At 39.6% G+C, this 22,657-nt stretch overlaps 1 protein-coding gene across 1 annotated transcript; it reads right to left on the bottom strand.

The window, feature by feature from the left end:
• Window positions 1-3,622: 3,622 nt before the first annotated feature.
• On the bottom strand, window positions 3,623-22,042 carry stk25a (serine/threonine kinase 25a). Its single transcript, XM_041264138.1, has 11 exons — window positions 21,693-22,042; window positions 13,567-13,797; window positions 9,784-9,840; window positions 9,287-9,395; window positions 8,541-8,698; window positions 7,992-8,177; window positions 6,615-6,760; window positions 5,478-5,589; window positions 5,230-5,301; window positions 4,676-4,812; window positions 3,623-4,040 (listed from the first exon to the last, which is right to left on the bottom strand). Exons 1-11 carry the CDS (start codon window positions 21,714-21,716, stop codon window positions 4,001-4,003), a joined length of 1,272 nt encoding a protein of 423 aa, XP_041120072.1. The 5' UTR covers window positions 21,717-22,042; the 3' UTR covers window positions 3,623-4,000.
• Window positions 22,043-22,657: the final 615 nt, after the last annotated feature.

Genomic DNA, 22,657 nt, shown 5'->3' with positions numbered 1-22,657 from the left:
ACATTTAATCTCCTCTTTGAATGTTCTCTTGCTGTTGTAATATTGGAAAAACATTTTGGGATTGGTTTTAGCTCCCTTAGCAGTGTTCATTTCTGTTTCTCTCTTGGCCTTTCTAACTTCCTTTTTGACTTGCGTTTGCAGTTCTGTGTACTCTTTCTGCGTACTTTCTTTTTGGTCCTTGCTCTGTAAAGTGCCTTTTTTCGCTGAATATTTTTTTTAATTGATCTATTAAACCATTTTGGCAATTTAGTTTTACATTTAGATTTGTCTACTTTAGGGATGTAATTGTTTTGTGCCTCTAGTACTACATATTTGAAGAACAACCATCCTTCTTCTGTGGGTGTTTTCTCTATTTTACTCCAATCTACTTCTGTTAGTCTCTGTTTCATACCTTCATAGTTTGCTTTTCTAAAATTGTAAACCTTAGCTTTAGTCATTACTTTTGGGGTTTTAAAAAACACTTCAAATGAGACCATGTTATGGTCTGAGTTTGCCAGTGGTTCTCTGACTACTACCGGGTCGTCTCCTGTTCGTTCTAGGAGCCTGTCCACGTTCTCAGTGATGTGCTTGACCGAGGCTCCTGGAAGGCAGAACACTGTTGTAGTAAGGGGGTCCAAACTGCAAATTGAACTTGCTGTGTTTCTCAATATGGAGTCCCCAACAATCATGATCTCCTTTCTTTTTGCTGTCTGGTCACCACTGTCAGTGGGGTCCTGGATGTTGTTCCTTTCATTCTCTTGTTGTTGGCTCTGCTCATCAAAATTCTGAAGTGACTCAAATTTGTTGGTTGTTTTGATTTCTGGTGGTTGTGTTTGACGAAGTTTCTTTTTTTCCCTGCTTCTGCCTACCTGAACCCAGCTGTTCTGACCTTCTATCTCCCTGGTGACTTTGTCTGTTAGGGGTGATGCAGACTTCCATGAATTGTGGGTGTGCCAGTTCCTCAAGATCCTGTTGCTGTCGTACTTCTTCCAACTCCATTTCTAGCATACTTACTAGTTTATGCAAATCCTGGATCGCGCGGCACTTTACACACACTTGGTTTAGCTCCGCTGGGTTTTCTCAGATTTCCCACATCAAGCAGGTGTCACAGATTACTGGCTTGAAGACCATGTTGAGGTTTTTTTTTTTTTTTTTTTTTTTTTTTGAAGTTTAGTTTCTTCTGCAGCTGTCAAACTGCTTCTAAACTGCTCTGTACTTTTCCACACCTGTACTTCTCCCACTCGCTGTCGCTGGGAAGACTGCCTCATTTAACTGTGTTGTTCTGCTGTGCTGTTGGCTCCTCCCCTCGCCCGTGTCTCAGAACGGCGCTCAATTTGAATTAGCTGCTCCCCGAGTTTCAGCTTGTTTGTTATCAGAAAAACACACGCGGCTGTTTGACTTTGAGCTGCTGCTGTGTTTCCCCAATGTCCTCTGTTTTCTGATTAAAGCAATTCAAGATGCAATTTCTCCTTACTGCTTCTAAACTGCTCTGTACTTTTCCACGCCTGTACTTCTCCCACTTGCTGCCTTGCTACTCTGATTCATGGCAGAGTAGCAAGGCAGAAACCACTAAGAACATTAATGCTTGTCTAAAGTTTGTCAAAAAGGACTTGGATGATCCTCAAGAGTTCTTTAACAATGTTTTATGGACAGATGAGTCAAAAGTGAAACTTTTTGGCCAACACGGGCCCCGTTATGTCTGGCGAAAACCAAACCCCAGTAAGAACCTCATACCAGCGGTCAAGCATGGTGGTGGTAGTGTCATGATTTGGGGATGCTTTGCTGCATCAGGACCTGGAAGACTTGTCATCATTGAAGGAACTATGAATTCTGCTCTATCATACAGGAGAATGTCAGGCCATCCGTCCGTGAGCTGAAGCTGAAGCGCAGCTGGTTCAGGCAGCAAGACAATGATGAAGAACAAGAAACTTTAAGTTTTGGAATGGCCAATCAAAGTCCAGATTTAAACCCCATTGAGATGTTGTGGCAGGACCTGAAATGAGCAGTTTATGCTCAAAAACCCACAAATGTCACCGAGTTGAAGCAGTTCTGCATGAAGAAGTGGGCCAAAATTCCTCCACGGTGCTGTGAGACTGATCAATAACTACAGGAAGTGTCTGGTTGCAGTTATTGCTGCTGAAGGTGGCGTAACCAGTTATTGAGTCTAAGGGGGAGATTACTTTTTCACGCAGGTGCATTGGGTGTTGCATAACTTTAATAAATAAATTTAGTAAGTATCAATGTTGTGTTATTTGTTCACTCAGGGTCCCTTTTATCTAATAGATTTTGGTTGAAGATCTGATAACATTGTGTCACAAATCAGATGGGGTAAATACTTTTTTTCACGGTACTGTATACATATTTTGGTTAATTGTATTTGATTTTTGTGGGTTGTTTTAGGAGTGGGGCATTCAGTTATCAAATACCATTATTTCAAATACCATAGAATTTACACTTCCAGGGACCTGTTTTAACATGCTTCATAGTTTTTTAGTATTGGATGTCAAGTGTAGCTAATAAACATTTCAGCAAAACTCAATTGTATTACTTTTTTAAAGATACCATTGAAACCTTCAAATAGACTAATACAGCATCACCAACCAGGTGCAGTATCATTTAAGAGGACTGGAATCCTTGGCTCCCTGTCTCAATCTGGACAGCTGTGCATTTTCACTGAACTGTTAGATCCAACAAACACAATTCCAGGATGTTTTACTACTGAACTAGGCTGTTTTGTAGATCAGGTTGTGTGGCTCTGCATTGACCTCTAAACTCTCTCTGGTTAGTTTGTCTGGGTATTTTGTATTGTTTTAGAGAGAAACATTAACCAGGTTTTAAACAGCCTCCTCCATTACAACTTTTTAATAACTATTTCTATTTATTGCATAGCATGCTGTTGGAATAGCTTTTCCGTAACTGAAACTGCATGTAGTGTTTAGATTCTTGCCATGTAATTATAGAAAATGTTAACAAATAAAATGTAACTGGTTTAAACAGTAACAAGTGTTTAGTTTCTTGTCTTAAGCATTTAGTTTGTTTTTGACTGTCATGGTACCTGACAGTCAATTTGATAAAACATCAGACATTACACTAAGTTTACTAGGTCACAGTAACACAGTGCAGCAATCTGGAGGCGGTACACATTACAGGCACAAAGTTTAACTTGGCTTTTTTCTAGGAATAAGCTTTTAAATTGCACACTCTCAGAAGTGAAATTAATATTGAGCAAACAAATTACATTTTCAAGATATTTAATCAGAGATGCCAGGTAAGTGTCAGATTTTATGTAGGTCTTTTCTAATAAAAACATTCTGGAATCTATAGTGGGTCCTGTCTCAACTGCACTTGGCTTGTTTACTCAAACCTGCTAGCAGTCAAAAACTATTTCTAGGCTTATGCTGCTGAGGTTACTGTGACCCAGTATTCCTAGCTATCACCTACAAATACAATTGTTTTATCTCTGAAAATATGCATTAATGCAAAATATATACATACTGCCAGTCAGAGGTGAATATTCCAGATAGCCTGATTTTCAAGTCCAAAGCCCTCTTACTTAACCAACCCCCACATTCACCCAGGAGCACTTCATGGGAAGCGCTGCAACGCATTAACACACACAAAAAAAATTAAACCAGCAATCAAATAAAGTTTTAAAACATAGATTCGGCTTTATGTGCAAAACATTTAACACTTCCAATAAATTTTATTGTACATGACATCCAATACAGCTTAACACATAGCACTCTGGTGTGTGTGGTTTTTTTTTTTTTTAAACATTGTTAAAGAACTGTAAAAAATATCTTAATTATAACCTTTAATTAAAAGATCAAAGGGATCTTGACCCTCTTTCCCGGGGAGTGGCATCTGCTGCGCTGCGCTGCTCTAATGGGGGGGGGGGTTTGGGGGTTGGTCAGGTACAGGTCTGGGCAGGGCACAGAGATTGGATATAGGGGCAGGAGGGGTTTGTCCAGATGGCTCTCCCTGGAAGGGACCGAAAACTTCAGTAGAAACCAACACAGCTTCACCGCGAGGAAGGGGTGCTGTTCCCATTTAGTGAAAACCTGAGGAGTGAGCGAGAAAAGGTAGGTTACTGTCGAACAAGCAAATGATCAGCAATACATGTTTAGACTCTGGTCTTAAAAGTCGGACTACAAGAATAGCATTACAAGTTGCCTTTATTGTTCATTTCCATGGCCTCTAGGGCACATGTGTCTGTGGCAATGTAAGCATTTACCCTATTCTATTTGCAGTCTATTCTACAACACTGCTGACACTTTAACATAGCTCATCCCTCAAATCACATTTCCAGTACTCCAGGCTGGGTTGGGTTTAGTTTTCTGTGCTGGAGAGGTGGTACTTTTGTTTCTATTTTTACCCTATGATATCTACTCTTCAGGCCCTGGGACCGCATTAATCTGCTGGCAGAGGGCTGGGTATAGCAATCCCTTGGAACAATGTGCTCAAAGAATGATCATGTCAGACCGGTTTCAGTAAAGACATGCTCACCCTGCAGATCAGGTAACAGGCCACTTTGTAGATTGGTTTGATATATTAGTCAGATTTTCAGATTAATCTGCCAGGGCAAGAAGTCAAACCATTTTGGTTGTGTCAAGATTAAAAAATGAAATTCCCCATAAGAGAAGTCTCCTCTTCAAATAAATGTAAACTAGGGTAAGATTCCCCTCCAGTTGCTCACCTCCGCACCCTCTCCAACATGTGTGTGACCAGGCGGTCTGAGATTCCTGGGCAAGATTCCTCTGCCAGGTTAAAGGCATTCTCAAGCTCCTCTATCGCTCCTAGACTCCTACCACTTGCTCGTCTCTTCTCTTTCAACTGCAGAAAGCAAACAAAATACCACTGCAAAATTGGGACATTTAAAGATTCTTACACAGCAATCATATGTGAGCCTGTGTGCAGTTATTTTCTAATTATTTTCGTCAAGGTTCAGCTCACAGAAATAAAGTTTTGAAACTCACCATGCTGTGAAATGCTGACAGGCAGCAGGACTGGGCTTTCCTTCTCCGAGAGGTTCTCTAGTACCTTTTCTATGTATCTTTTTTTTTTTTTTTTTTTTGTAATATAAGCTAATTTTAAAGCCTTTAAATTGAATTTTGTAATATGACCTTTTAGGTCAACTTCGATTGTCACAAATGACATTTTACCACCACCTTGAGAAACATCTTAAATTAGTGATGTTTTCAGTTGCATGATACGCATTTAAACAGATGCATGGAATTGCTCGAAGTCTACCTCTCTGAAGATGGGTGTCACCAGTGCAGAAAGACACTGTGATTTGGGCTGTCTCTTCACTGCATCTGCGTTCTGCAACAGGGGAAATAAAACAATGTATCAAAGGAGGAAACTAAAAAAAAAAAAAAAAAAAAAAGTGCAATACTAATGTATTTGTGTCCAACAATATTTGTGCTTGTTTTAACACAAGTGCATAGAACATGGATCCCTACATACTGATGCTGAGTCGAATTAACCCCCAGGCTCACCTTCTGCGAGTGTGGAAGGGATATTCCGTTCTGGAGTTTGTTTAGAGAGCTTGGCCGGACAGTGGGAAATGTCCAGACTGGACACTGGTCTCTGTCATCTGCATCCCCATCCCTGTGAAAAAAAGACCGTCAGTGTCTGATCAAGAGGTGACCTGTACACGAGGCTATCAATGTTAAGTGCTTGGAAAAATATCTGAAACCAAAAATGAGCACATTTTCCTTTGCCAGAAGTGTCAAATGTAATTAGTTACACTAGTATGCCAAAATTATCATTAAGAAAACCGCATTCCAGGCTTTGTATGTGAAGTATAAACTGATAGATATCTGTTGTTTTGAACACCAGGACAAACTGAAATTTCTGTTTACACTTTTACTTAACATTTTGTTAATGTCCAGTTACCTTATTTTGCAATCAGGTTGACTGCTTTCGCTCAATTAAGTTCCTGTCTGAAATCTAGTTTTTATTTTCAGTCTTCAAAAGGGATTTATTTTAGATGAGATCATTATTAAATGATTGTGTGCCATTGCATTGGGACTGGGAAACACTGAAAACAACTTAACACCTTTAAATGAAGATCCCAACCTAGTTACACAGGCATCACATGAGCATTTCATTAGTAAGCTAAACTTAAGATTTTTTTGAGATCAGCAACTGGACATGGAATCTCCAAACACATGTTTATGTACTTCAATCCTAAATACGCTATGTGCATCCATTAATCCAAATCTATTTAAATTATAAAGAGGATGTCTTTACACTTTATATATTTGCAAAATGCATATTACATAAGAAAATCTACAAATGAGAAGAGACTGTTCAGCCCATCTAAGCTTGTCCAGTTCCTAGTTGCTGACTTTGACTTTGTCAAGTTGGGGATTAAACCTGCCTCAACATGACTAGGTAGCCCATTCCATACATACGCCTGTGTCTCCTTCCCTCTGTTGTAAGTCTAACTCCACTTCATTTACAACTGTGTCCTCTGGTTTGTGTGCTGCACTTATTGATTAGGGTGTGTGGTAAAGTGTTGTAATTGCTATAATGAACAAACTAGCCTTTACACTATGTGGCGTATCCTAAGAGTAGTTCATTTTTTCCCCCCCAAGTCACTGTTAGGAGTATGGAACATGGACACTCACATGTCTGAATCATCTGAGCTGGATTCCTCCCCATGCCCCTCAGATTTCCAGCGTCGGTACCTGTCGATGAGCTCTGCCAAGTAGGACGTTTTCTTGGTGTAGCGCGTTATGAACTTGTGCTTGAGCAGCTCTTTGGCTGTGGGCCTCTGCCAGAGAAAGAGAGACAATCAGAAGAGGGTACGGTGCCCAAGCTTATTTTATTTATTTATTTATTTTTTAAAGTGCCCCTGTCTCCATTAACGATGGCCTCTAGGTTTTGTACTGATCATTCGATAGATGGGTTTTCTGGGGGTGGACTCATTTGTCCAAGAATTTCAATTAAATGTCTGTACTTTAATCATCATCTGCTTTAATTCTCAGAAAGCAATAAGATTCTATAATAAACTTTGTCATCTCCAATTTTTTACCCTGGTTTTTCTCCCATATTTAGTGTGACCAATTATTATCTGTATCCTTGGCTCACCGCTAGCAACCCCCCCACCGACTCGGGGAACAGAGGCTGGAGCACACGTCCTCAAAACATGCACCTGCCAAGCCATCATTTTTCGCACTGCGGATCCACAGAGAGACCTACCGTGTCGGAGGACAATACAGATCTGGAGACTCCACTGCAGAACCACAGGTGCCCTACTGGCCACAGGGGTCGCTGGTGCGCGCTGAGCTGTGGATTCTCCTGCCAACCTAGGCCCTCCCCACCCTTGCAGCGCACGGCCAATTGTGCGCCGCCCCCCTAGGAACTCTCGGTCACAGTCGGCTGTGACATAGCCTGTACTTGAACCTGCAATCTCCAGGGTACAGGGCACAGGGCACATCCACATGGAGCACCTTTGCCCCCCGTCTATTTATTTTTTAACCTTTACAAAGAGATGAAAGTGCAGATAGCAGTTGTGGATTCTATTCCCTGATCTGACTAAAACAAGATATTTGCCAGCAAGTTAAAGTAACATTTATAAAGAAGAAAAAAAACAATTTACAGATATAAAAGTGCTGGCTCTTTTGTTGGCCTCAATACACAAAGATGCTTGACTACAGTGATCCTGCAGCATATGCAAACACGTATTTTTGGTTTGGTAACTGTGTCTTACAAAGGGCAGTAATGCCTTACATAATCTAGGCTCCATCCTCCTTTCAGATGCAGTGATGTGTTAGTCTATTTTTTTGATTAGCCAGCCATCTATTTTTTAGGGATTATCAAGATGGCTAAGCCTTTGAATGGTAGCTTTACCTCTACTGTCCCTGGATAATCACTTCACATAAAATAACAATGACATCACAGCACAAATTCCTGGAAAAAAAGGTGACCAGATCATCCTTTCTAAACTGCAGCAAGGACGGGGGTTGGAGCTGTAGAGAGTGAACAGGGACTCGAATACTCACGAATCGTGGGTCCTTGTTGAGACAGGCCTCCACAAACTCTTTAAAGGGTTTGCTGTAAGTTCCCTCTAGGGTGGGAGGGTTGTTTTTGGGGATGAGGAACAGTACTCTCATGGGGTGCAGGTCTGAGTTTGGGGGTTCGCCCTTCGCCAGCTCGATAGCTGTGATCCCCAGGGACCAGATATCTGCCTGCAATGGTAACACAGGGATTAGCTTCACTCTACAATGAAATACTAAAGCAGCACATCGCTAGAGTCAGGATAAGGGTTACACCTTTAAAAAGAAGAGAGATGAAAAATATTGTGCCTTTTGTTTTGTTATAGCTGCAGAAATATTTTTGTTGCTTGCACACTAGCATGACTTCTTTTCACTGTGTGAATTTACAAATGGCTATATTTTATTCTATAAAAAAGACACATGGCTAGTTTCACAGACCTGGATTAGCACTGATCGGTCTACTTTATCTAAGGTAACATGAGTTGGTCAAGTATTACAGGTAATCAGGGTCTGTGAGGTGTATCTCGAGTCTCTGAAAAGTGTTCAGAGGCTCACCTTGAAATCGTAGGCCGACTGTTTTATAACCTCAGGGGCCATCCAGAAGGGTGTCCCCACAAATGTGTTCCTCTTGATTTGGGTGTCCGTCAGCTGTCCTGCCACCCCGAAGTCCGCCAGCTTCACGTCACCCTGTTCAGACAACAGGACGTTGGCAGCTGCCAGGAGAAAAGATATAAGTGAATCCAGCTGAGGATATTAATAAAAGGATAGCTCTGTCGACATGCTTGACAGTTCAAGGGAACTGAAGTCCTCTATGGAACACTGTTAGACTAATTTAATGTGGGAGTGGTTAGGGGATTTCAGTTTGTCACAATGACTATTCAATCACAAATGGAAAAGAAGTAACCTCATTCACTGGACAAATCCTAGAAATGACAATGGCTTACACAACAGGATTAAGATAAATAAATAAAAAATTGTTACTATAGAAACCTTTCACATTGAATGGAACTACCATAGGTTAATTCCATTCAACTTCTACAACTTGTCTACTGCCACATTCTTATCTTTTTGACATGTGCTCTGAATCCTATGTAGCCCCACTTCTGCAACTTCTTTCAAGATTGCGCTCATATTAAAAAAAGGGAGAGGGAGAGCAATCTAGTCCACTACAATTTGTCAAGCACTGTAGATTCATGCAGTGAAAATCAATATGGCTGTTCTGGGCAGAACTGAGATAGGACCCGCTTGCAGGCTGAGCTGGGAAGGGATACTGAGTGAATGCTGTCCCTGAGTGCCGGTACCTTTGATGTCCCGATGGATCTTCCTCTCCGAGTGCAGGTAGTCCAGACCCTTCAGAATTTCCCGCAGGATGGTGGCAATGTAGGTCTCCTCCAGGGGTCCAGGCCTCAGCTAGGAGACAAGAACAAGGGGGTCAGGACAGTGTGATAGGAACCTATTTCAGTGGTATTTACAGTGTCTGAGCCTCTATTTCAGCGATATGTACACTGTGTCCGAGCCACTATTTCAGTGCTATTTACACTGTACTTCAGCCTCTATTTTAGTGTTATTTACACTGTATCTAATCCTTTTTCAGTGTGATTTGCTAGGTAAACGAGTCTGCATCGGCGTACAGCCCAGTGAGTATGACACTGGTGCCACAGACTTCCTTCATCAAAGCAGATAGTATGATTAACAGTGTTACTCCTTAAAATAATAAGCATGCACGCAGGCTTTTTGACTGAAGCCATTTCTCTTAGTCCAGCAGCTGAGTTGGGAGGCACGGGGAGGGAGAACTTACCAGGTCCAGGGCTGAACCACCACCCAGGTACTCCATAATGATCCAGAGCTTGGTCCCCTGCAAAGACAAGGCAACACAGCAAGGCTAATAAACAAAAAGAAAAGTACACCTTCACCCAAGACTTCTAAAACTATTACTAAAGAGCAGGCTTCCCAAATCAATGCTGTGAAGTGGCAAATGATTTGACAATCTAGGCTCTATATTAAACTCTCGTTCTCACTCACGTAATCAGATGTTTTAAAAAGTGTTCGGCGAGGGATACATTGATGCTCTTAGTCTGAGTTATACCAGTAACCGCACTCTAGGGAATTCTGTGTTCCTTCCAGGTCAGCATGTTATTATTTACTGGAGCAAATTTGTAAGAAAGAAGCTGTACATATTAACACAATTGTACATCCAACATTAAAGTTCATTAAATGTCACTCAGATATAGTTTTTATTTTTGTTGTTGCAGGACCCTTTTCTCTGGTCAAACCGCTCTGGGTGATGCAGGGCTCTGACGAGAAGTTGATCAAGTTTAAATAGTAGTTACCGAGTCAGTTTAAAAACTTTACAAAAAAATGCACACATTTTGTAGCCTTCTTAATTTGCAGATTGCCATGGCATGGAAGAACAGGATTCAAATGTTACATATTAAACAAACTGAAGACCTCATTTATTATAATACTGTACTTCAACTATATGTCTTATTAGGTCTAGCCTTTACTGTACAATGATATCACACTCAAGTGTATCATATAAAGTTTACTTTTATTATTTAAAAAGCAGTGCATTTTGCAACTTTATGATTTGATAAATAGAAGTAAATCAGTGATAATTAATGTTATAATACATACTGTACTTTTTATGCAATACAGAACCCCCTGCAATGGTTACAAGCAACACATGACTTTGCTGTATTAGCTGTTGTCCATATCTCAACAATGTTTTTCAGCATATTCCTGCTATTTTTAATATTTGTTCTTATTACATCACAGGTAACACAATAAGGAGCAGATATGAATTACACAATGATTCAAACAAACACAGAAAACCTCACAAATAAGCATATTCGTGCCTTAATCTATTCTAATTCATCCTGGAATATCTTGACAACACCACTTGTAACGAAAAACAATTTGCATAGAATTTCACATGAATTTATATAGAGCGTTCCAAAAAATGAATAGTGCTTATTAAGTTGGCACAGAACAGTCTGTGGGATTCAAGATGACTAAACGGTAATGCAGGTTTAATTACGATTGTTTTATTATTTGTTTAATTTTACTGTACATGTAAAAAGCAGACACCAGACATAATATTTGTGTTGCATTGTAGAAGGCAGACATGACTGACTGAGGGTTCAATTGATCTGGTAAATGTACACAACAATATTTACATAAAAAAAAAAGAATGCAGGACATCCCTTTAGTGTGTTCATGTGTACATTTTTAATCAGTGTGAGCCAAAGGCTGTCTCCTGTATTACATACACTACTTTATAACAATTCATGCCTTCAATAAAAAGGTTTATTTTCTTATCTTAATTTTCTGCTAAATACTGTGTTTGAAATTCACCTTTTTTGTTTGTCATTTAGATAAAGTCATGCTAGAATCAAATAAGAAACTGCTTGAAGCTCTTAGCAAGCTTGGGCTTATAAATGCAGTTCTGTGCTTGACTGAACCATGTTCCATGGAATTTTCTGTAATATTAATTGTATATTAATGTTGGAACAGAGACATTTTTATGACCAGTTACATCTATTCTATTGCACAAGTGTAAGAGGAGAGTAGAGCCCATTATTTCATTCTTCTTGCAGCAAGTGGAGTCACCATTGTGAAAACTTAGTCAAAATTTCCATTGGTTTGGTTTTAGTAAATCTATCTGGCTGTGCTGCAAGCTGTCCCCAGTTTATCAAAACTTCACTGTGTGCGTTATCACAGGATAACACAATCTGGAATCTCAATGCAACTAGATGGAGCAGTGAGTTCTACTTATTAACATATAAACACAGTATAAGAGGCTTGGGGAGGCTAAGCCTCCCCGAAATAAATTGCCCAAACCCTCACAAGAAATTGTTCTGACCTACATGAAAAAAATATTTGTGAGAAGATAGATTTTATGCTTTTCTTACTGCACAATCGCCAGACCACTAGGGCAGCTGGGATATCAAAACCAACACTGTAGTAAAGATACAGGATTTAGTTGGCATGTCAATGTCATTCGAGGAGACAATGATTGGCTGGTTTAACGTCCATTCTTCCTGCCGATCTGAGCCCCTCACACCACTGCAGGAGGCAGCCGAAGAAAACAATCAATTTTGCTAATCATCTAAACATCCTCTTCACAATTTCTACACTGATTCAAATTGTTGTTATCTACACAAACAGCTTGATCTGAATCCGATTTTACAGAAATTTCGTACATGCACAATGTTTTATTTGTGTCCGTCCGATTATTTTCAAACAAAACAATGAATATTCAGACTCACTAGTAACAGAGTAATAAAAAAAAATATTAATTCAAGTACATTATATATATATATATATATATATATATATATATATATATATATATATATATATATATATATATAGATATATATATGTGTATCTTACTGTACATTGTTTGGTTCAATAAATTGAAGGGGAAAGTGTGGAATAGCCTCCCCAAATGAAAAAACTCAAGCGCAGCCTATGCATATAACTAAGCAATAATGGTTAGCAGATCAAACATTGCCATGGGACAAAGGGTTGACTCAGGGTTAACAAAACCCAAGGTGACAAGTCAAGGTTAGTATCTTCAATTTTAACACATGCACAAATTTAACGGGACATTAAACTTTGAAATTTCACCTCCTTTGGATTATCAGTACGAAGCGTAACTGAATGATACATACTTTGCCACCACTGTGCTCTGCCAAAAAACATGACTGATTTGTATTTATTAATTTTTTTAATTGATCAGTACAGAACGAAAAGTGCTGCTGTATATTATACTTTAGTATACTTCTCAAAATCAACATAGTGTAGCACATTGTTACACATCAATGCCATGTTTGTGGGGCTGCGTTAGCTGTGGATTAGCAGTGAAGGTGTTTTGACATTCGCTCCCGAGGAGTTTCACTGCCTCCTATGAAGATAGCATAATGGAAACAGCTGTTGAGGAAGTGAAATTAATCAGACTACTGACAAGTTTTGCATAGTGTAAGAAATACAAAAACAGACATCTGCCAAAACCTAGCCTTGTAGCATGTTGACCATTTAAAATGTGTTTCACAAGGAGGCTTTCACCTGTGGGACGGTACACATATTTGTTTTGAAGTAGGTTTTTAATTTAGTTAATACATGATGTTTATCAAGAGCTTACAAAATACAGTAATAAATCACTCACCTTTTAAGTACGTATTTGACTGGGATTATTCATTCAAACACCATGTTAGTTACACAACAGGTTTTACCACCTTCAGTTTGAGTCACTTGTGACCAGCTGAGCTGATGACACACTGTGACTGATGGGACAGATATTCTGTTATCCAAAGTCAACACTAGGAACACGTCAGGTATGAGTGACACTGGTTTCACTTGACTTTCCTTAGCTTGGATAACTCCGCCCGACCGCACGGTCAGCTGCTGGTCAGACCCCTGCAACCCGTTTCATGTGCTTTTCAAAAAAGATTTTTGAAAGCAGTATTTTGTGAGCCTCCTGAACAATAAATGTGAAGAGTGATAAGCCTATGTGAAATTGCATACCAGCGGCATGTTGAGTGGAATGCAGACAGTATGATGCAGTGCTGAACTGTACCTTGAGGTAGGAGCCATAGTACTTGGTGACAAAGGGGCTGTCGCACTGGCTCAGCACCGTGATTTCCTGCTGGATGTCCTCGATCTCATCCTCTGCCTCCTCCAGGTCGATGATTTTGATGGCCACCACCTCCTTGGTGCGGTTATCGATCCCTTTGTACACCTCCCCGAAAGAGCCCTTGCCTATCCGGTCCAACTTAGTGAAGTACTCCTCTGGGTCCAGCCGCGAGTTCTGCACAGAAACACAGCATTTCATGTCAATGACAGTTCGAATATAGATGATTATCTTTTTTACTTTGTTTTCTTGACCCTTCCAATATATTAGGCCCCTTTCACACTTGGCTGATATTCAGTTTCCCAGTATGGTTTGTTTGAGTTTGGAACGTTTGCCCTTAAGTGTGAAAGCTCCAAACGTTCCCGGGAACGATTAAAACAAACTGTCCCGAGACCCCATGAAAGAGGTGGTCTCAGTACGGCTGCATCCAATCTGGGGGCAGTTCGCTTATTTTCGCTTCAGTGTGAAAGAAAAATGTTCTCAGTTCTGCTGCGAACGTCAAGTGTACCAAAGTGTCAATTATATCTAGTTCAGTAACTGATGTAACTCAGTTGGAACTAAAACCAGAAGAATCTTGTATACAATAGTATTATTGCCATCATTGTAGCATACCCTGAAATTGAAGACGTCACTTCATGGAGATGAAGAAATGCATTCCGTTGCCTCTTCTGCAGCTGTAGAAATATTGTACTTACACTTCAGCTAACTGCAATATGGGATGGTAAACTTTAAAAGCTTTTTTTTTTTTTTTAAAGAATTTTTTTCTTTTTTTTTAAACCGCCACATTTAAAACAATTGAGAATTAAGAATATTTAACTATGTCATATGTTATGTTAGGCGGGCCTATATAATAAACAAATGATAACTTTGAGATTTGTTTTCGTAGTCGTGCCAGTAGCTGAAAGACTACAAACTCCAGGTGAGATTTTGTGCAAACAGCAGATCCCAAAAGAACACAAAGTTATTATAATAATAATACAGGGTTTTATTTCATTCACGCTTCTCTCATGCAGTGGTTTCATTTGAATGGTAGTTTTACTTTAATTTGTAAATTCTGTGACGTGAATACATTTTAATTAAGATGCGTATTTGTCCCAGTGCTATGAAAAAAACAATTGAGTTGTGTTCGGTTTTGCCAAGAACGTAATATTGCTACAGCATCATATAGATCAGCTGCACAAGGACCTTTCTACCACAGAATAGAATATGTCAGATTATATTATATTAATATAAGGCTGCCAAATGTTAAATTCATATGTTTTTACGTATCATGTATCAAACTGTAGAGTTTTGTTTTAGTTGCTATTAGCTGTTTTTTTTTTTTTTACAGTACAATTGCAGATGTGTAATGTGAAAGGGAAGTGTTCTTGGTACACTTGAAAAGATGGAAGTGAACTTAGCACACATCCAGTGTGAAAGAGAAAAGATCAGAGGAGGTTTCCACTGAAAAGCGCAGAGCACACTTGGTAAGTGTACCGTACTCTGTACACTTACAAGTGTTCCCAGTGTGAAAAGGGGGTTATTTTTTATGTTCCTCGTTATAAAATCTTTGTAATTTACATTTGTATCTGGCATCAGAGGTTCATTCATTACCTCATTTGCCACATGCACGAGCTGGGTGCAAAGTTCACGGATTCTTCAAACAAAATAGACCTCTGCCCTATTAAAACAAATCCAGTCATACAATCTGAAAGTGCATCTAAAACAACTCAGGGAAAATCATGAAGGTATTTATTTTACTCACAAAAACACAGAAGGAAGTGTATGTTAACACACCAACAACAAAATAATACTGTACACACATACACAAAAATGTCCCAGCCCCCAGGTCTCACTGTACTAGAAGTCAGTAGCTGAGTTTAGATTTATCTCCTGGCCTCCAAATTCTAAAAAAGACAGAGACTTAGAGCAGGGGTTCTCAAACTGTGTCATAGTGAGCCTCAATGAGCTTTAAAAAAAATAAAGACTGTGCCTCCCCAGTTTACTAAAACAAAACAGCAAACTGGAAATCCTATGCTGCAAAATAATTAATAAAAAGTAGAAGGGATTTGATCAATATAGATCAGTAGGAGTTTTAGAAGTATTAATCAAATTAAAAAACAATAAAAATGGAAGCAGCTGAAAGCTTTTAAGAAACATGACTCCAAACAATGATAGATTAATTCAGTATAACATCCATCATTCCAACCTTATCGGGGTATGTTTGTTTCTACAAAGTAGTAAAATTCAGGGTTGCAGTGTAGAAAGGAACAGACGCAAGTCATCTTCAACAGAAAGACCAGAGTGATACTTTGTTCTGAATGCAGTTAATGCTGAGAATTCAGACTCGCACAGGTAGTGGATGAAAATGGAATGAGGGCTTTCAAGGCCAAGTCTGTAACTCGCGAAACTCAGATCCCACTGATAACCAAAAGTCTGTGACTGGCATTTGTGAAAATCTCTGCTACAGTCGCTTGACGAGTCGATAAGGCTTTCCTCTTCTTTCGAAGACGGCATATCTGTGGGTTTCAGCGTAAAGGTTCCTGATCCACCGACTACATTTGTCTTTTCCCACTTGAGGAAAGTATTCACGAAACTGCTCCTGCAGGCCCCCCAAGTGCTGAACAATTACGTCCTTGATACTGTCAACTGACAGATCAGCGCTCTGTTCCACAACGTCCTCCAGTGTTGAAAACATGCACACAGATCCCTGCTGTACACGTGAAGACCACAAGTTTCTTAATGAATGCTGCTATCCAGTCATTAGCAGTGAAAACATTTTCACCTCGTCCCTGAAGTGACACATTGAGAGAATTCAGTCGCTCGAGAATGTCAGCCAGATATGACAAGGACAACAAACTAGTGTCATTGACATGCTGTACAGGTGGAAATTTATTTTCTGCAAGAAAAATCCAGACTTCCTCACGCAGTTCAGTCTTATCAGCATCTTGCCCTGGACAGCCAACAGACTTCTGCGTGTAACAACAAGTGAAGTTTGCCCATATGTCTTCGCATAAAATTGCAAAAATCCTTGAATTAACCTGGTGCGACTTTATAAAGTTTACGATTTTCACTGCAACAGAAAGAACATTGCTAAGCTTCTCTGGCATCTTCTAGCAGCCAATGCCTGTCTGTGGATCATACAATGATTCCAGGTTGCTGTGGGGGCCACTTCTTGTACCCTTGTCACAAGCCCGCTATGTCAACCTGTCAACCTGCTTCTGCGTTTTGCAGGAACCTCCGCTGCTGCCCTCACTTCGGCTTGTATTGTACGTTTTTCTCACTTTGTCACACAATAATCCATTTCTCACTTAAACCGTTTCTCTCTAAGCGCGCTACTGATAACAGTTTACTTGACAGAAAAACCATGTCACAGTTGCTAAGGAACATTAGCATGTTAAATAAAATATTGTTGTGTTATTTTGTTAGTTATCTTTAAATTTATAATACATTTTAAAATATATAATAATTTTTTTTCAACCTCACCAAAAAGACGCACCTCACGCCTCTCTTGACACATTCCTGCGCCTGCCTTGGGAGGCGCGTCCCATAGTTTGAGACCCACTGACTTACAGCAATTTGCATTGATACACTATGTAGACCTTTTTTTATCCGGTTGAAAAAAAACTGTTGGGCTCACCGTAAAACACATCAGTTTAACAAAAACACAAATTTGGAAAAGGTCACACCGTTCAAAATGTGTTTGATTCGAGCTGTAATAGCATAACAACCCACTGCTGCAGGTAACAGTACGCATATTTGGCTGACTTTGTACCATCGCAAAACGGGTGGTGCTTGCATTCCCATATACAGACTACTTGGAGTGTAAACCAACAACACAGTATTCTTTCTGACCGAGTGTATACAGATAATGTACAGATGAGATAGCAAGGTATTATATTTTCGTGGATTATGGAGCAAATAAGAGTGTGTGGTCTTCTTTAATTTATACGTTGTTAACTTTAACACAATTTACAACACTGTGGCTTCAAGTTCTGATTAAAAAATGGCAAATGCAGGCTAGTTGTCCCCTTGCGTATTGTATAGCTGCTCCAAAAGAGAAGTGGGCCATATTATTTATAACTACTCAAAGTGTTAAAACTAGTCTGCCACCCAAATGCGTCATGCTTGTTTTGGTTAGCCACTCTACACTGCTGTACACTTATGTATCTTGCACAAGAGGGGCAGTTTACAAGGCAAGTAAAATAATAAGCTAGGCATTCACATAATACATCATTATTAAAAAAGAAAAAAGAATTGTTCCAATTCCCACATCTACAAATACCCACACATTACCCAATCAGAAAAGAGATACCGATGTCCAATATTGCATTCACTGAACAATACATTCAATGTAATCAGGAATATTCGTTATCATATCTTCAGCATCAATATTATTGCATTTAAGGAGCATTCCAATATTGTGTAGCCATTAGGGATTAGCTGTAGTTTTGGATAAATCTGATATCTAACATGTTCTGAAACTTTATATCTAAAGAGAATATTGGATGTTGCATGCCAAGACTGATTTTTTGCAGACCTGTCAAAAGATCGGTCACATTTCAAATAATATCTGCAACAGTCACACTCAGAGCTATCCCTTGAGAACGAAACAATACAATCCCTGAAAACTGGACTGACAATATCCAACGCACTGTGTCATTGTGAAAATGAATAGACCACAGGATTCGCCCCTCTCATGGGACTGAAAGACCCCTCTATTATTACCTTGTTTTGGTCTCAGATCTACGTAGGACTCAGGTAGACTGGTTGCCAGGGGGTGACCAGCTTGCTCACTCACGTTGACAGTGTGAGCTCTGCAGGGAAAGTCAGGGGCAGGGAAGAGAATGCAAACTTTCTTGTTGATTTAACAGGTTTTGCTAGCACTATTTTGAACAACAAAAAAACCCTATTTCAATATTGTCGTTTTGTTGAATGACAGATTAAATATTTAATATTCAGTACACTCACATGTGACCTTTCATTCAGAATATCAGCTCAAAAGGTCAATGATTTCTTCCCCGAATTTACAACGTTTTATTTTCATTGTAACATGGCCCAGAGAGAAAACTGTCAAGACCCACTCTCACTGGGCCTCATTAGACAAGCCCACTAACTTTCTGGATTTTGCGCTACGATTCAAACTCAATTTCAATACTAGCAGTTTGTTATTGGCTGTTTTGGTCTAGACATCTGTGGATTTTGGTCTTGGCACGGAATTCCAGCTCGGGGGGGGACCAAATTCCTCCAGCTGTGGTCAATGATACATGTGCTTGAGAAAAGGGTTCTGCGGGGAGCATGAAAAAGCTGGGCAAATTAAGCTTCACACGGTGAGAACATGTCTGAAGACTTTGTACCTCACTGATCTCCATTACAGTGCTGACCTAGACAAAAAAGTGTGTACCTTATTTAAAAACTTCAATATCCAGTTTGCGATACGATACATGTGATGGTCCTGATGGGTTACTTGTATGATGCTTTATAAGATCAAATAATTTGTTGACAAAAATGAAATGAGACAGGATGAGTATTTATTCATAACACACACTTTCTTCCATTCATGAACCATTTGGTGAACTATATGAGCTATACTTTGGTTCTTGTATCATGATACAACTGATAAATACTTCTGTTATGATACGATATGTCATGTAAAGAAAGCATCACGATTCACTGATACAATATGAATCATTACACCCCTAATCGTCACCACTATTTAGAACAAACCAACTACAAGAGTTTACTATTTTCAGAATAATGAAATTCTTCCTCATCTTCAGGACTAGCTAGGTTTCTGCAATTCCAAACACCCTACTTTTCAGTTGACATGTGCTTCTAGTTCCAACAATGTTATTGTTATGCAGTGGCAATTAAACACAGGCACTTTACTTTGATTCTATGCGAATAATACTTTTCAGCCCTGAATAAAATACCACTGGCATGTCTGGAGTTTGCCAGAAAGCATGAGAGTGACCCAGCTGCGATGTGGGAAAAGGTTTTGTGGTCAGATGAGACCAAGATAGAGCTTTTTGGCCAAAACTCAAAGCGCTATGTGTGGCACAAACCTAACACTGCCCATGCTTCAAGACACACCATCCCTACAGTGAAGTATGGTGGTGGCAGCATCATGCTGTGGGGATACTTCTCATCAGCAGGGACTGGGCATCTTGCTACAACTGAAGGAAGAATGGATGGAGCAAAATACAGGAAAATACTGCAAAAGAATCTGCTTCAGTCTGCTAAAAAACTGAAGCTTGGGAGGAAATTCACCTTTCAGCAGGACAATGATCCCAAGCACAAGGCCAAAGCAACATTGGAGTGGTCCAAGAACAAAAAAGGTGAATGTCCTACAGTGGCCCAGTCAAAGTCCTGATCTCAATCCCATTGAGAATCTGTGGCACTATTTGAAAATTGCGGTCCACAAGCGTCATCCAACCAACCTGAACAACCTGGAGCAAAGCTGCCAAGAAGAATGGGCCAAAATCACTCCGACACTGTGTGCAAAGCTGGTACATACTTACCCCAAAAGACTTAAAGCTGTTATTGCAGCGAAAGGTCGCTCTACCAAATATTAACGTGTGGGGGTTGAATACTTATGCAAGCAAGATATTTTAGTTTTTTATTTTTCTTAAAAATATTTCCCAACATAAAACCAATGTCACCTTACAATAATTGATTCTGAGTTTCAGTGTTTTAAAATAAAATATCTAACAGAACGAAATTTCAAGGTACCATTTGTAATTCAGTAATATTAGAGAATTGGTCAAGGGTCTGAATACTTTTGCAAGGCACTGTAATGTAACCCAATTATTGTTAAATCTTTGTCTGGCAGCGATTTCAGTTATGCTGTCTTTCAGTACCTCTGACCTCTTTATACAAATGTTATTTGTCCCTGCATGTTTGTGATACGATCTACTCTGTTGAGCCCATCTCCAACACTCCTGTTTACTGGGTCCCTGCTGCAAAACCTCCTGTCTGCATGGCTTACAACTGAATTCCCCGGTATGACTGTGTTTTGGTCTGTCCACACTCTGCTGATCAGCAGGCTTGCTAGTAGCACCAACACTATCCTCCACTGTATTACTGACCTGTTCTGTAGCCTGCTGCAACTCTTCACTTTTCTCCCCCTGGTCGATATCCGACTCCTGTTCTTGTGACCCGAGCTGGAAATACGTTTGCAGGTTCTGGACTCTCCTCTCCTGCTGTCCTACCCTATTCCTTTTCCCTCCTTACTGTCCACTCCCTCTGGTCCACCCACCTCCCTCTGTGTACCTAGTGGGGCCACATGCAACTCCACCAGGGAGTCTACAAACTGCTCTAACTCCTTGATTCTTGCTGCTGGTCAATCTGTGTCAGACTCACTATCAGATCTTTGTACTTGCTTTAAGCTCTGCAGCTAGTGCAAAAGGTACAGTACAAAGACCTAACTCTCCCATCACTCACCACAACTCTTTAGCCAGGATCACCATCTTTATTATGTTTTCTGCTAGTGGTGTAATAAGAACTTTTATCTGGTTTTAGATATTAATTGATATGTTATTGATAGTTTTTTCAACACTTTGATTTATATAAATAGTTTAGCTGGCTAAACAGTAATATTACGAAACAAGATTACTGAGGCCAAAAAGAAAGCGCATAAATAACACAAATACATTATTTAAATAAAACTGAAATTGACCGTCGGACGTTTTTCAAACCTTATTAACAGTTTTAGGCGTCGTAAAGACAAACGCGTTTAAAAATACATTTATTTAACACAGCACTGGCAAAAGCTACAGGTACAGGCAGTCGTGTACAACAGCACATCCGACCACTTGAATTAACTGGAGGAATTCGCGATTACATGCAGTGCTTAAACTGCTTACCTGCATTACCAATCTTCTAAAATGTATTTTGAGGAATTGTATTCTGCCAATAAATTGGCCGTAGAATTTAAGACAGCACGACGGTTTTTTTTTTTTTTGTATTGGCGGCGATATAATGATTTAGTCTGTGTTTTCTCACCCCGCTGAGTCGAGACCGAACAGACTCGCACTCCCTGTTTCTTGGTTAGGATTTGACTGAAAAGTGCTGCCCTCACCCACCGGCCTTACCTGGTTCCTCAGGAGGTGAGCCATTCTGCAGGCGGGCTGGTCTGATACAGGGCAGCCGCAGCCCTTTCCGCCTGGAACGAGGAAGACTTAATTTATTTTTCTTTCTTTCTTTCTTTTTTTTCCCTGTTCTTGGGTTCTTCTATCCGAGATAGCCTCCCCTTCTGCTCGCGGTCTATTTGGCTTTAGTTGGCCCAGCTAAAGGTCTCACAGCCCCGCAGGTATTCTTTTCGTACCTCCATCGATAAGAAAGCTAACTTAAAAAAACGAGTATAAATATTTAATTTGTATTTGAAGAGGCTCTCCCAGCTTCACTCTTACAGCTTGAGAGGAACAGGTACGTACTGCGCATGCGCGGGTCACTCCTGTTTACGCCATTGCATAATGGAAGTTGTAATTTTTTTTTTTTTTTTTTTTTTTTTTTTTTGGCGCTGTGAACTACAAATCCCAAGGTACTATCCTCTCCCTGTGTTACTTATTACTTTGATGTGGTGCTATTAAATATATTGAATACATATATTTGGTTCTATGGTTGCTTGCTTCTCTATTATTATTATTATTATTATTAATAGTAGTAGTAGTAGTAGTAGTAGTTAGAGATGCCACAAAGTAAACAAGCAGGAACTACATTATGTGAGCTTTCCACATATCTGTTAAAATTCAAGCAGACCACTTTAGTATACTGTAGTAAATGTATAGTATAAGTGGGGAAAGCACGGGGAAACTACTGCACACATTTACCGTGGTCAACTTTTATTAGGAAAATATTACATACCGTACATAAATGCAAATTGAATAGGTTTACTTTTTTTAATAGATGTATTATTAAAATCCTTGAAATTGTTTAAATAAATAATAATTAAAAAACAAAACAAACAAAAAAAAAAAAAAACAGTAGTAGATTGTATTTAATTTACAACTGTAAAAAAATGAATACAGGAAGGAATACAATTTTAATTAGGCCAGCA

This window comes from Polyodon spathula, chromosome 11, assembly GCF_017654505.1.
Source record: "Polyodon spathula isolate WHYD16114869_AA chromosome 11, ASM1765450v1, whole genome shotgun sequence".
In the NCBI taxonomy this organism is placed as follows: domain Eukaryota; kingdom Metazoa; phylum Chordata; class Actinopteri; order Acipenseriformes; family Polyodontidae; genus Polyodon; species Polyodon spathula.
Note: the sequence above shows the minus strand (reverse complement) of the source record. Positions and strands in the feature narration are given on the sequence as shown.

Bases quoted from the DNA above. Each gene is read 5' to 3' on its own strand.
- stk25a (XM_041264138.1), bottom strand. From the start codon at position 21,716: ATGGCTCACCTCCTGAGGAACCAG. The intron at 9,396-9,783 runs GTAAGTTCTCCC...CTTGTCTCCTAG, and splicing joins GTGGTTCAGCCCTGGACCTG to CTGAGGCCTGGACCCCTGGA. The intron at 4,041-4,675 runs GTGAGCAACTGG...CTCACTCCTCAG, and splicing joins ATGTTGGAGAGGGTGCGGAG to GTTTTCACTAAATGGGAACA.